Raw genomic sequence first — 15974 nt, forward strand, 5'->3', positions numbered from 1 at the left:
TCTAACTCTGCCATTCAAACAAATAAATCTTTTTTAAATGCATCTTTAAAGTTGCAAAATAAATGAAAAAGAATTTGCTTTAAATATAGTCAAGATCAAACATATAAACAACATAAAAATAAAGTTATTTTTAAAAAATAAATATAGTTAAGAACCACAGAAAAGACTGAACTGCCAGGCAAATCACCTGAACTCTGTGAAGGGTCCAGTGCTGCCTCTGCACCTGTTGTTGCAGCGCTGACCCCTAGGAGGCGCTAAAACAGGCAACAGAATGAAGAAGCTCATGCACAAAGTATGAACACTTAGTCCCAGAACTCTATAGATGCTAGTTACTTTCACTTTGATTTTTTAAAATTTATTTTTATGTGAAAGGCAGATTTACTAAGAGAGAGGCAGAGAGAGAAAGATGTTTCATCTGCTGGTTCACTCCCCAAATGGCTATGGTAGCTGGAGCTGAGCTGAGCCAATCCAAACCCAGGAATCAGGAGATTCTTCCGCGTCTCCCACAGGTGTATAGGGTTCCATGCACTTTGGCCATCCTCTGCTGCTTTCACAGGCCACAAGTAGGGAGCTGGATGGGGAGTGGAGCAGCCAGGACAGGAAATGGTGCCCATATGGGATCTTAACCCTTGGAGGTAGAGAATTAACCACTTGAGCCATAGCGCTGGCCTCTCTTTTTTCATTTTTTTAAAGATTAATTTATTTTTATTGGAAAGGTACAGTTCCAGAAAGGAAAGAAAGAAACATCTTCTATCCGCTGGTTCACTCCCCAAATGACTGCAGTGGCCAGAATTGAGCCGATATGAAGCCAGCTCTTCCTGACAGGTGCAGGGTCCCAAAGCTTTGGGTCATTCTCCACTGATTTCCCAGTCCCCAAGCAGGGAACTGAATGGGAAGTGGGGCACCCAGGACACAAACCAGCATCCAATGGGATGCTGGCACTTGGTGGTGGAAAATCATCAGTTGAGCCACTGCAGTGGCCCCTTTACTTTCATTTCTAAAGAAAGTACTACAAAATGGTCCCAACTGGAGACCATTATGCTCAGTGAAATAAGCCAGTTCCGAAAGAACAAAAACCATCATGTTCTCTCTGATATAAAACAACCTTCATGCAAACTACAAAACCATTGTTCATACGTATATTCTCATAGATGAACTGTATAATGGAGACTTGCATACCAGGAAGTGAAGATACCTTGCAGTACATGTTTCTACTCCCCAATAAAAGGAGAACTCCTAATGAAGCAGTTAAATACACCTTGGCAGTAAGATAGTAGATGTTATACACGCCTTTGCCTATACCTACAATGCCATGAATCACTTAAGTAGCAGGAAGTTAAACTTGTAACCTTTACTAAAACACTACACTACTGTGATAATACAAGGGAAAATGATGGAAAGGGGAATCAGGAACTAAGAAAGGAAAATGGAATTGTTAAACTTACAAAATTGTATCATGGAAAATAACAATAATAAATAAAAGAATATTACCCACTTTGAAATCTACTGATCACTACAGTTGACACGTAAGGACAGATAAAATGCTTTTTTAAAAAATAGGAAGAAGAGTGTGTTAAGTACTCCCTGCAGATTCCACGGTAGACGCGTCTGATCAGAAGAAAATGAAGGCGAGGAATGCCTGCCAAAGTAACAGGCATTGAGAATAAGGTCAAGAACTAAAGCTGCCTTTCCGCTGGCGACGACCTCCCAGGTGAACATGCCTCTCCCCAAGGATCTCCTGCATCCCCCTCTGGAGGAGGAGAAGAGGAAATACAAGAAGAAACGTCTGGTGTAGAGCCCCAATTCTTACTTCATGGATGTGAAGTGCCCAAGATGCTACAAAATCACCTCGGTTTTTAGCCACACACAGACGGCTGTTTCGTGTGTCAGCTGCTCTACTGTCCTCTGCCAGCCCACGGGAGGCAAAGGGAGGCTTACAGAAGGATGTTCCTTCTGAGGAAACAGCACTAAGGGCACCCTGAATCAAGATGAGTGGGAGACCTTCCCAATAAACACATTTTGGATACATTTTTAAAAAGAAGAAGAACTAAAGCTACACAAAACAAACTTACTTAACTCCAAAAGCCCAGTGAAACATCAGGTAAACAGTCCCCTACATGCCCATGACCCCAAGGGCAACAGGGGATATTAGCATCTGAGTCCATTTTCCAAAGATTAGATTTTGCTTGGTTAATTTTTTAGAAAGTTAATAAATAAGCACAGGGTTCTAAAAGATTGCTATAATTTTAAAGTTCTGATGCATGTGGGATAATTCCTCAACCACTCCTGCAATTATTAATTTCAACAATGACTACTAAAATTCTACAACACAGAAAGTAATGGCTGGCAATATAGAGACTTGTGCAATACAGTCCTCCAGGATTCAGACTACACCAGTGGCCCAGAGAGGGACAGTGGAGGAGGTCTAGTTGCATGTCATATAGTACAGGCAGCCAAGTAAGGTTGGTTTATTTATGGGTTTCAAGGAGAAGGCAACATCTGGGGTATATCTTAAGGAATTGGGGCAAAGGAAGAAAGCATGGTATGGTGCAGCCATGAATAACATGGCATCTCCAGAGGTCAGATTTATTTCTTTCTACTGCAAAGGCAATATACAGAGAGAAGGAGATACAGAGAGAAAGATCCTCTGTCCGCTGGTCCACTCCACAAGTGGCCACAAAAGCTGGTGCTGAGCTAATCTGAAGCGAGGAGCCAGGAACCTCTTCCGGGTCTCCCACATGGGTACAGGGTTCCATTCACTTGGGCCATCCTCTGCTTCTTTCCAGGCCTCAAGCAGAGAGGAAAGTGGAGCAGCTGGGACAGAGACTGGCGCCCACATGGAATAGTGGCACTTGCAAGGCAAGAATTTACCCACCCAGCCATCTCACAGGTTCTCTCCCAGAGCTTTCACCCTCATGGTTCTTCTCTGCCCAGTCCTCACTTAGTTCTTGGCCTTAATTATCACAGAGAGAATTTAGCCTTTTCCAGTTTCTATCCAGTAGCTTTTTTTTTTTTTTTTTAAATCATGCCCATCCACCCCAAGACACAGCTCCCAACTCGGGACTCCACATCCAGTGGTGGGTTTGCCACCTGCTCTTTCGGACTGCTGTTTTGCAGTTCAATCCTACAATAATACTGAACACACAGGTTGCATGTGAAGTTCTTTCTGCATTCTCCAACCACTGGGAGAAAGCAGAAACAGATCTGCAGCAAGTCAAAGCCCCATGCGACAGTGGCTGCTTTTCCTAACTGTTGTTAGTCCTCCCGAAGACCCCGGTTCCTAGATGAGCCTGACTTCAGGCCCCCATCAAGGGGGACATGCTTTAGGTTTATCACCTTGCACAGATTCGGTCAGCAAATTACTGAGCACTAACTACATGCTAGCTATCACTTAAAGCATGTGGGATAAACAGCAGAATCAGATCAAAGACTTCTGCCTTCCTACAACTTTTTATGGTTTAGGGGGTTGTACAGAAACTAAGCAGCTTGTAAGAAAATAAATTGTGTAATCTGTTAGGAGATAAGAATTACTATGAAAAAATTCAGAAAACTAAAATGGAAAGGAGCATCAGAATGCAAGCTGCAATCTGAAATAAAGTTGTCAGGCAGACCTTATTGAAACAACTGAGCAGACTTGAAGCAGAAAAGTGTTCCAGACAAACAGATATTCTGGGCAAACACCTGAAGGAGGGAAGCAGCAATACAGTATTCAAAGACCAGTAAGGAGGCTAGTGGAGCTGGAGCACAGTGAGCAAGGAAGGGAATTATGAGAAATGAGGTCAAAAAGAAATAAGGGCACAGATCACGCTGGGCATTGTAGAAAGGTCTCTGTCTGGCTTTCACTCTAAAAAACGTGGAACCAGAGCAGGGTTTTAAACAAAGAGGTACTGTGATTTGACCTCCGTTTTGCAAGTATTACCCTGAATAGTGTTGGGAATTGCTGTGGGGGAGGGGAGCATGTATAAGGCAAAGGAGATAAGGCTTCTGAAGAACACAGAAACAAGAAATGATGGCAACTTGGACGAAGCTGATAGCAGTGGAGGTGGGGAGAAGGGGTTGGATTCTGAGCATGTATACTGAAGATAACTGACATGTATAATGATACACACCATTTCCTAATATATTGGATGTAATGTATAAAGGAAAATCTACATTTTGTACTCAAATGAGGTGGGCAATGCTCAGGCGGGAAGAGCCCTTAGAGAGAATATCAGAAATCTGATTGAAAATCATGTAAGTTACAATATCCAAAAATACTCTGATGGTCAGTTTTCCTACAGAAGGTACTTCATTCCATTTACGTTCCAGTTTTATTTTAATAATATTCATAATACAGTTCAATCGTTTTTCCTTCTCTTTGATACTTGAAAGGTGTTGTGGTATGTGTGTATATGTATGCTTAAGCTTGTCTTGGTTACTTTAGCTCTTCCAGATGAATGTCTGGAATGGGACCAGTGTTTAGGGGTATAATAGTGAAGAAGTTACTAAAGCATCTCCAGGCTGACTCATCTTAGGATGCTGAAATGATCATGAATATAATAAAATGTTTTACAGTTACTCAATTTGTTTCTAGGAATTATTTAAAATTTTTTGAGTTTTAGAAAGTATATACAGGATGCATAGGATACACACTAAGTTCAATATAAATTAGAATATTCTGAGCAAATTATATCGTTCAAAGTCAAAGTCTCCACTTCTCCCAGAAGCAATTATCATTAGTAAGTGCATATTAGGAATTCCCAATGACCTACAAAATGGTTACAGTAGGTTTCTGGGAAAAGCAACTGCGATTTTACCTGTGGGTGCATACACAGGTCAGCGTCTACCTCAGCCCCACAAGCCCTGACACTTATGTGCCATCTTTACCCTTATACTGATCAACAAAGATACTAGTCTGTAAATAAGATCAGAGGGTTTTGTATCTATCTGGGCAATTCAAGAATGTAAATAATAGGATCAAAACAGAACCTCTGGTGGGTACCTGGCCTAGTAGTTAAGTCACTGGTTGGATGACCTGCATCCGTATCAGAATGACTGTATTCAAACCCCAGCTGTACTCATGATTAAAAACCACAAACATAACATGATCCATCTATACCCTATCTCTAATACTCACTTCAAATACAAAGAAGTAAAAAATAGGGACCTGGAGCAATGGCTCAACTGGCTAATCCTCCACCCCAAGCACCAGCATCTCATATGGGCACCAGTTCATGCCCCAGCTACTCCGCTTCCCATCCAGTTCCCTGCTTGTGACCTGGGAAAGCAGTAGAGGATGACCCAAAGCCTTGGGACCCTGCACTCGCATGAAAGACCTGGAAGAATCTCCTGGCTTTGGATCAGCTCAGCTCCGGCCGTTGTAGCCATTTGGGGAGTGAACCGCAGATAGAAGATCTTTCCATCTCTCCTCTCTGTAAATCTGTCTTTTCAATAAAAATACATACATCTTTTAAAAAGTAGAAAATAGGGAAAAAATTCTGTATAAACAGCAACCTAAAAAGACCCCTAGTGGCAACACTACTATCAGACAAAATAAATTTTAAATCAAAACAGATTACAAGAGACAAAACGGGTCATTATGTACTAATAAATTTTCAATCACTAAGAAGATATAACAAATATAGATGATATACATATTTATTTTAGATAATATCTTTCATATAATTTTATTTCTAATTGTTATATCTTCTTGATACCTGACAACAGAGCCCCAAAATACATGAAGGAAAAAAACAGGAGGAATTCAAAGGAAAAGCAGACAGTTCTATAATTATACAGACTTCAGGGAACTTACTTGAGCAACATCATACACCAGTAATACCAAACTTCACAACACAGTCAAATACCTAAGCATAATTCTTCAGCAACCACAAAAAAGTCTTAAAAGTTCAAAAAGACTAAAATCATACAAAATCTTTTCCAATGACAATGGAATGAAATTAGAAATCAATAAGGACAAGCAGAAAATTTTCATAAATGTGGAAATTAAGCAGTATGTTCTTAAATAATAGGTCAAATAAGAAATAACAAGAGAAATTGGGAAATATCCATGAGGAGATGAAATACAGCAAACCAAAACTTGTAGGAAGCAATAAAAGCATTGCTAAGAAAAACTTGTGGCTCTCAACACCTATACTAAAAAACAGAGAGCACTGGAGTTGCTGGGTTTGACTTCCGGCTGTGACTCACTATTCCAGGTTCCTGTTAATGCACACTCCAGGAGGCAGTGGTGATGGTGGTGATGGTGGTGATGGTGGTCATGGTGGTCATGGAGGTCATGGAGGTCATGGTGGTCATGGTGGTCATGGTTCGGGCAGCTGGGTCCCTGCCACACTGTGGGAGTCCTGGACTGAGTGCCTGGTGTTGGCCTAGCTAACTTGGAGAGACAAGCAGCAAAAAGCAGCAAATTGTAGATGTCTCCCCCACTTTTTTCTCCTGTCACCAAATAATAAGAAAGAAGAAAATTTCGCAAATCAAACCTAAATGTACACTTATGAAGTTAGAGTGGGAAAAGAGCTAACTAGACTCAAAGTTGGCAGAACATAGAAAATAATACAGAGAAGAGATACATAAAACAAAGATTTAAAGAAGAAAGAAAGAAAGAAAGAAAGAAAGAAAGAAAGAAAGAAAGAAAGAAAGAAAGAAAGAAAGGAAGGAAGGAAGGAAGGAAGGAAGGAAGGAAGGAAGGAAGGAAGGAAGGAAGGAAGGAAGGAAGGAAGAGAACAAAACCAAAATTAAGTTATTTGAAAACACCATAAGAAAAAAAATCCTGCCAAATGCTTAGCTAGTTAAAAGAGCCAAACTATTGCATGGAACATCCACATCCCACATCTTGCCCCGCCTCCACTTTCAATTGAGCTTCCTGCTAACACACCTGGGATGCAAAGGAGATGGTTCCTATAGTTCAGTTCCTGCCACTCACTTGAGAAACTCAGATGGAATTCCTGACTCCTGGGTTCACCTGGTCAGTCCTTAACTGTTGCAGGCACTTGAGGGAACTAGCAAATGGGAGCTCTCTCTTTCTCTCAGCCTCTCCAATTATAAAAAATTTTTTAAAAACTGAAATGTACACACTATTGTAAGTGAGCATAGGAAAAATCTTTATGACACTGATCTTGATAACAGTTTCAATTTCACAAATAAATCAATAGCAAATGCAACAAGAGAAAAATAATAAAACTGCACTTCATCCAAGTGGAAAACTTTAAAGAAGCAAATAATACTATCAAGAAAGCAAAACAGGCATACTACAGAATGAGAAAATATCTACATATCATAGAACTGATACAAGATTAATATCAGAACATATTTAGAAACTCCTAACACCAAAGAAAAACAAAGATTCCACCATCAAAACTACTAGGGTGGCTCTTTCTTAAGGAAAAAAAAGTAAACACACACACAAAGTAAACGTAACAAAATCACAAGCCTTAGCGAAGACATAAAGAACTGAATACTTGTGCACAAATAAAAACAAATGACAAATAATATCTATAAATCCAGCCCTTTTAAATTAAGTACAAGAAATACGAGTACAAATACATTATACACTGCAAATGATAGGTAAAGACTTCCAGGCTACATTCTTTTAAAGACCAGTCTCAATTATAAGCTGTCTTTAAGAGATGCAGATAGTAGACTAAAAGTAAAAGAACAGAAATACGTATCTCATGCAAAAATCAGCATATGAGAGATGGGGGGCACTTATCAAGATAAGCCTCAGGACAGGAGAATCTTCAGACATAGAGAGAATTATATCATATTGTTACACTCAAAAAAATGTATAAGTACCTAACAATAATAGAATCTCAATATATATAAAGCAAAAACTGACAGAACAGAAAAATAATCCTTTTTAATAATCACCAGAACACCAGAACAATTAACAAATAAGACCACAGAATACCTGAATAATACTACCAACTATGATGACCTAACTGACATTTATAGAACACTATACAGACAACTGCAGAATACAGTCTTCATCCGCACACATGGAAACTTTACCAAGACAGGCATACACTAGCTCATCAAACAAGGCAATAAAGGTCAAAAGACTACAGATTAACCAATATATTAACTACCAATAAAATTACATTAGAAAAAAACAGCATAACAAATCCCAAAGGACTAGATTTTATTTTGCATGGCTTTCTCTTGCTGTTTCAAGTACAATTAAAAAAATGAATGCATGAAAAGGGGAGGCATCTGGCACAGCAGTTCAGATGCCACTTGCGATGGTCACATCCTGAGCTCACAAAGCCGGGCTCCATTCCTGATCCAGCTTCTGCTAACATGCAAATGGTTGATTCCTGCCACCCGTGTGTGAGGTCTACATGGAACTGCCGGCAACTAGGCTTAAGCCTGTGCAAATTTGGGGAGTAAAAGGATGGAACACCTTCATCTCTGTCTCACCGCCTTTGAAATAAATCAGTTTTAGAAACTAAGTAAGTAAATACCATACACAACAAGAAGAAATACAAAAATAAGAGTATATTTATACCAGAATGAAAATATAGTATAACAAAATTTGTGAAGTATACCTATAACATTGATTAGTGGAAAATTCATAGCTTTAAATAATAAAACTTTTAAGCCAATAAATAAAACTCCCACATGAATAATATTAAAAAGACAAATGAAACTAAAAGAATGCAGAAGAAAGGAAATAATAAAGAGAAATTCAGAAATCTATAAAACAGAAAACAGATGCTAAAAATAATTCATCATCATCATTACTAGGACTGAGAATCCAGCCACTGCTATGAAAATTCACATGGAATTTAATTTAGTAGAATCAACATGGATTAATGCTTTCATAGATTATTTAATGTTCAAAGTAATGACCTGTTTCAAGGCAATGTCCATGAGAAATGTGATCAATTATATTCTTAGGCTAGCATAACCCAAATATTATAAAGGATAAACTTTCCTCAAGACTTCTACCTTCATCCAAATTCCCAACACTGTCCATAAACTAAGTAACAACTAAGGGCAAATGAAGCCAAACCAATTGAAAAAAAAAAAAGCAATGACAAAATAAGAAGTAGATTGTTTTATTTAAGAGAATCTTGCTGTACATCACAAATACTATAAAATAATTATCACTGGTTATTAAAGTTAGTGATATAAAAATTATGTGGCTGAGACTATTAGTGTTCCCACAGCCTCCAGGCATTTGCTTCTCTTGAGCACAGCTGATCATTTTTCAAAAAGTCTGACCATATGACCAAGTTCTAACCAGTGGCATACAGATAAAAGGAATGTGTGCCCCCTCTAGGAAGCTGCCTTGAACACAGAAAACAAGTTCTTTCCTGCTTGCTTGTCACAGCTGATCTTAGAGTAAGTGACCTTCACAAACACCAAAGCATCAGGATAGAAGACGCCTGAAGTCCTAACAGCCGGATGTGCCATAATTTCTCCCTACTACTTATACTCATGAAAGAAAATGTCTAACCGAAGCTTTTGTTATTTTATCACTTGCAATCAGTTAACATTGATATAAATCATATTAATTTTTAAAATATATACTGATTTAAGAATAAGGAAGTTGGGGCCAACACTGTGGCATAACTGATAAATCTATCACCTGAAGACCAACACCCCATAGGGCATTGGTTCAAGTCCCAGCTGCTCCAATTCCAATCCAGCTCACTACTGATGTACTTAGAAAACCAACAGAGGATGGCTCAGGTGCTTCGGTCCCTGTACCCACAGGTAAGACCTGGATGAAGCTCCTGGTTCTTGGCTCTTAGCTTCAGCCTCACCCAGCTGTGGCCATTGAGGTCTTTGAGGAGGTAAACCAGCAGGTGGACAATCTCCCTTGCTATTTCTTCTCTCTCTCTATCTCTCTCTCTCTCTCTCTCTCTCTCTCTGTAACTCTGCTTTTCAAACAAATAAAAATAAATCTTAAAAAAACAAGGCATGGATTACATGATCAAAGTCTCAAAAAGGTGATTAAGAAATAAAGGAGGGTACTTTTAAATTTCATGGAAAATGGGATTAAAAGATGAATTTTTGGAGCAAAAAATTTGAAATCCATGCTTTTCAGAGATCTTCAAAAGTTCCAAAAACAGGGTCTGGCAGTGGTAGTCTAGTGGCTGAAGTCCTCATCTTGCATGCACCTGGGATCCCATATGGGCGCTGGTTCTAATCCCGGTGGACCTGCTTCCCATCCAGCACCCTGCTTGTGGCCTAGAAAAGCAGTCGAGGACAGTCCAAAGTCTTGTGACCCTGCAACCTGTGAGGGAGACCCGGAAGAAGCTCCTAGCTTTGCATCAGCTCAGCTCCAGCCAATGCAGCCACTTGGCGAGTGAATCAACACACAGAGGATCTTTCTCTCTCTCTCTCTGTTCTCCTCTCTGTATATCTGACTTTCCAATTTTAAAAAAAATCAATAATGACATATCTTTTTTAAAAATTACAAAAACCAAAAAATAAAAAATAAAAAGATAATAGCCTGGTCCAGCACAGCAGCCTAGCCGCTAACGTCCTCGCCTTGCATGCACCAGGATCCCATGTGGATGCCAGTTCTAATGACGGAGGCCCTGCTTCTCAACTAGCTCCCTGCTTGTGACCTGGGAAGGCAGTTGAGGAAGGCCCAAAGCCTTGGGACCCTGCACCTGTGTTTGAGACTGGGAAGAGGCTCCAGGTTTCTGGCTTCAGATTGGCTCAGCTCTGGCCATTGCAGCTGCTTGGGGAGTGGATCTACGGATGAAAGGCCTTCCTATGTCTTTCCTCCTCTCTGTATATCTTACTTTCCACTAAAAATAAAATAAATCTTAAAAAAAAAAAAAGATAATGGGGGCCAGCACTGTGACAGAGGGAGTTAAGCCACCAACTACAGCATCAGCATCCCATATGAGCACCAGAGCCTACGTCTGATCCAGGGAAAGCAGTGAAGGATGCCTCAAGTGCTTAGGCGCCTGTACTCACATATGAGACCAAGAAAAGGCTCCTGACTTTGGTTTAGCACAGTCCCTGCGATTGCAGCCATTTAGGGAGTGAAACAGCAGATGAAAGATCTCTCTCTCTCTGTATTTCAAATATGTACAGTTTTTTAAAAATTAATGCACAACATATATTGAAAATTATATATGGAATTCAATTTGCTTACTCATCTTTTAATCCAATTTTTTAAAAGAAAGTTTTTTAAAAATTTATCTCATTTATTTGAAAGGCAAAGAGATAAGAAATGACAGAGAAACACACAAGAAATCTTCCATCTGCTGGTTCATTCCCCCAAGCGGCCACAATAGCCTGGGCGAGGCCAGGCTGAAACTCTATCCCATGGATGGCAGGGGCCAGATACTTGGATTTCTTGCATTGTTTTCCCAGGTGAATAGCAGGGAGCTGGAGCAGGAGCAAAGGCAGAGCAGCCAGGATGTGAAACAACCCTCCCATGGGATGTCGGCAGCAAAAGCAGCACTTAACCTGCCCATCAGTCTTTCAACAAACCCTCTGCAGTCTGTCATATTAAAACACATAACGATCATCAAGTGAATTGCAGAAAATCTGATGTAACTATAGCATGATAAATGCATTAGTCCACAAATACACTAACCTGGGATGTTCTGGTATACTCTTCATATAATCTATCATATTCTTTACTTTTTTCCTGATACTGGAAGTGGTACTCTTGTAGTTTTTTGCCTACGGCATCAATGTTATCTTCTTTTACCAGCTGATCCTATTCAGCCAAAGAGAAATAAAGAAATAGGAATGTTAACAATTCTCTGATGTGAGTTTTCCACAACCATTAATTTTTAAGTTTTATTATTATTAAGCATGCAACAGTACTAAACCCTTTTTAATACCATCAACATTCAAATCATATTAAATAGTTTTAAAAATAAGAAATAAGGTTTAAGTGGTAAAGAAAAGAGAAATATTTCATATAACATTAAACATACACTAAAAGCTTTTTCACAATAATAGACATAAAATCATTTCCCAAAATATCTAAACTCTTAAGTTGAACATTTTTTTACAATTTGATTTAAAAACTGATAAGCCTGGCAAACAGAATCAAGTAATGACTTGCAGAGTAACTATCAAGAGCTGTAATCATACCTGCTGGTATCTGGACACTGGGTACATTAGCTTCACATCAAGTTTGGGATTGTACTGAGCAAGAGATTCATGATGATAGTGGTTAATGAGCTCCACAACAGAATTAAATGTCAGAGGATCAGAAAAGCCATATTTACCATCCCGATGATAGATCTTTATCAACTTATTATTGCCTCCCTTCCTGTGAACAACAAGACAAAAACTGTAGATTTTTCTCCCCCAAATTCTACTAAAACATTAGTCTCAAATGGAGATATGGATCTTTGGCATCACATAATTTAAAAAAAATGTTTTGCTATGTTAACAATCTAGAAAGGGCAAAAAGGCATTTATAATCATGTATGTCAATATTATGATTTTCACACTTACTTCTTTTGTCTACAAAATAGCTGGGTTATTAAAAGCCAACATACCTACACAGCATTCACCATCAACAAATTTAGCAAAAATATAATATGGTTACAAAAATAACTAAGAGGTAAACTGTATCTTTTGTTTATTTTACAAACGAATTTTTAAATTCAAAATCTATCAATATTTTTTCCAGGAAAACAGAGGTAATGTGTTTAGGTCTTAAATACATGAGTGTATGTCTTAGGAGGAGGAAAGCAGCAGCCATCCAATATGAAGGGGATGACAAACATTTGTCATGCACTCACTATCTCACAATTTTATTGTTAATGCATAAACAATAACTTATTGTTAAACTTATTAAATGATTTACAGCAAGGTAATTAATCTAGCATTTTATATTATTTGCCCTTTATATTGACTTACAATTCTCAAAATAACTATCTAATTCATTACAACTGGTAACTGATATTGAATGTAACTCTTCCATATGTAACTTCTACATGTAATTTTGAATGTAACTCTTATTCAAAGGTATAGCTTTTGAAGAACTACGTATGTTAGATGGGCCTAATTTGCTGCCTGAATAGTTCAGCTCAACTTAGTTACTGCATTATACACAAATGGCCCCTTAAAACACAGATGATGAAGTGTAAAATGCAATGTTGTGCCAGGCATTGGGGCACAGTCAGCGAAGAGGACACCTGGGGCATCCACACCCCATAAGAGATGATCAGTCAGAGCCCCAGATACTCTGCCCTTGATCCAGCTTCCTGCTAACAAATCTTGGAAAAGCAGCAAATGATAGCTCAAGTGCTTGGGCCCCCTCCACCCATGAGGATGAAGTCCTACCCAGGCTCTTGGCTTTGGCCTGGCTGGAAGATGTCTCATTCTGTATCAATCCCAGGTCTCTAACTCTGTCTTTCCATTAAATCAAAACAAATCTTTAAATAAACAAAATAGCAATGTTTTGCAGCTCCCATAAGGCATAAGCTGAAAAGTTATTACTTTATAGTAAAATATTGTGTCATCCCTATTCAACTCTTCTTACAGTAGCATACTAAGAGGAAAAAGAGTTCCATATGTCTTTTTGTTATATTATGTACATAATAAATGAGGCACTGGGATTTGTGAAAGGTCAAACACAACATGTTTGAACTCATGAATTGATTTAAATTAAACAACGCTTAGGTCAATATTTACTTGCTTTTATTACAGAGGTAGAGAGAGAGAGAGAGACAGAGAGAGAGACTGCATATGCTGCTACAATCCCCAAATGCCCACTACAGTCAGATCTGGGCCAGGGCCAGGCAGCGGACCAAGAGTCATGAACACAACCCAGGTTTCGCAACTTAACCCCCAACTACTCAAGCCATCACTGCTTCCTCTCGGGGTCTACACTGGCAGAAAGCTAGAGTTAGGAGCCAGAGCCAGGAATCAGATTCAAGCACCCCAATGTGGAATGTAAGCATCTTAACTACTAGGCTGGAAGATTCATTCCCAAAAAGGAAGCATTCAGACGAATAATTATTCCTATGAAACATATATTACAAAGACCACATAATCATACACAGTACCTCAGTAACAGGAGTGTGTACATGCACACACATAACAGATGCAAGCTATTCTTTTATAAAGACATTCAATCATCTCATAAAAGATGATGAGTATGTAATGGGTGCCAGGAACCATACTAAGTACGAGGCACTGTGGACACTTCTTGTCTCTCCCACCCCTTGCTTTTCCAGTAAATTAAATATGTAAACAAGTACTTTTAAAAACAAAGAGTCAAGGGAAGAAAGAGTTCTGGCTTTGTATATGCTGCTCAGGGGAAACCTTAAGTTTCTGTTGACTCGAGCAGAATCCTTAAAAAAGGGGAGCTACCCTACCAAGTAACTGAGGGGAATTTTTGTCCAGGTAGAGAGAACAGCAAGGACACAGCATCTGAAGTAGAGGCATGCTTGGTATGTTCTAGAAATAGTAAGGATGCTGGTGATCTGGGAGATGAATGGTCAAAGGGGACAGTAGAAGACAGGAGGAGGATGTAAGGAACCTGGGCCATGTAACAGCCTGTGAGAAACTGGGCAGGGAGGTGGGGAAATACAATAGGGTTTTGAACAAAACATTCTAATATAACTTAATTTTGTGGCTTCAAAAGCTCACTATACCTGCTATATTGAAGAGACTACTGAAAGCAGGCAGAAGCAGAGAAATAGTTGGGAGACTACTACAATAATTTAGATAAGAGATGATGGTAGCATAGGTGAGGATAGTAACAATAGAGATAATGAGAAATAGCAAAGACTCAATATAGCTTGCAGACCGCTGACTGGATTTGCTCATAGCTTGGATATGGGTATGAAAGAAAGACAAGAGTAGTATAGTTTCAAAAGGCTTTTAAAGAATTTTTAAATTTATTTTCATCTTAACCTGAAAGGCAGAGAGAGAAGAGAAAAAGCAAATCTTGTATTACTCATTCACTCTCCCAAATACCTGTAACAACCAGAGAGGGCCTAGGCTGAAGCAAAGATGTCAGAACTCAGTCTGGAACTTTCTCACAGATGGCAGGGATCCACTATTTGAGTCATTATCTGCTGCTTCCCAAGATGCACATTGACAGGAAGATGGAATGAAGGCACACTCCCATGTGAACAGCAAAGTCCTAAGTTACAGCTTAACTGTAGCACCAGACACCTAGCCCTCAAAGATTTTGCCTAAGACAAATAGAAGAATTAAACTGTCACATACAGACATGAAGAAGGCAATCTAAAAATGATATTCCTCAGGCCTGCTGCAAGGGCTCTATTGGCTAATCCTCTTCCTTCGTGTCAGGATCCATTTGAGCACCGGTTTGTGTCCTAGTTGCTCCACTTCCCAGCCAACTCCCTGCTTGTGGCCTGGGAAGGCAGAGGAAGATGGCCCAAAGCCTTGGGACCCTGCACCCATATGAGAGACCCAGAAGAAGCTCCTGCCTCCTGACTTCGGATCGGCTTAGCTCTGGCCATTGCAACCACTTGTGAAGTGAACCAGTGCTTAGAAGATGTCTCTCCTGCTTTCCATAAATTTGCCTTTTCAATAGAAACAAATAAATCTTTAGGGAAAAAACAGTATGAATCATGCACTCCAGAGCCAGACTACACATCCTGTGATTTTCCCTGTGGTCAGGGTGTAAACCCAGAGATCTAGTTGGAGAGTTCCCCAAGAAACTTCTCCTGGGGTGACCTTAGACTTGATACTTGTGTCCACTGGCCAGTGCAGGGTCAGGTCTGATCTGTCACCTGCATCAGCTAATGCACATACCACTGTATGCAGCTGCCTGGGCAGTTCCGTCCCAGCCCCGTATCTCACACAAAGTAATGGATGCTGCAGTGCAGCCTACCCACCCACCACAGACCCGGCCTGTGCAGTAGACAGCATGCACAGACGCACACAGGCAACATAATGGCCAGCTCATTTAGACTAGCAGGAATGCTGGCTGCACAGCAGACAAGGCATGAATCAAGCATTACGGTGCAGGATTCCAAGTAGTAGGTTCATCTACCACACCATAA

General features: G+C 39.6%; 1 protein-coding gene and 1 pseudogene across 4 annotated transcripts in view; one reads left to right on the plus strand and one right to left on the minus strand.

Annotated features, from left to right (window-relative positions):
* Window positions 1-15974, minus strand: part of LOC121154758 (phosphatidylinositol 3-kinase regulatory subunit gamma) — an 89055-nt gene that overhangs the window by 10379 nt on the left and 62702 nt on the right. For all 4 annotated transcript variants that reach the window (XM_040977773.1, XM_040977774.1, XM_040977776.1 and 1 more), the window contains 2 exons: window positions 12073-12253; window positions 11564-11689 (listed from right to left, as the gene is read on the minus strand). In XM_040977773.1, coding sequence (XP_040833707.1) covers window positions 11564-11689; window positions 12073-12253 — 307 coding nt within the window. The remainder of the gene's footprint in view (window positions 1-11563; window positions 11690-12072; window positions 12254-15974) is intronic.
* LOC121154760 lies at window positions 1712-2028 on the plus strand (annotated as a pseudogene).

The sequence above is a fragment of the Ochotona curzoniae genome, unplaced genomic scaffold, assembly GCF_017591425.1.
Source record: "Ochotona curzoniae isolate NIBS_2020 unplaced genomic scaffold, NIBS_Ocur_1.0 contig_2855, whole genome shotgun sequence".
NCBI lineage: Eukaryota > Metazoa > Chordata > Mammalia > Lagomorpha > Ochotonidae > Ochotona > Ochotona curzoniae.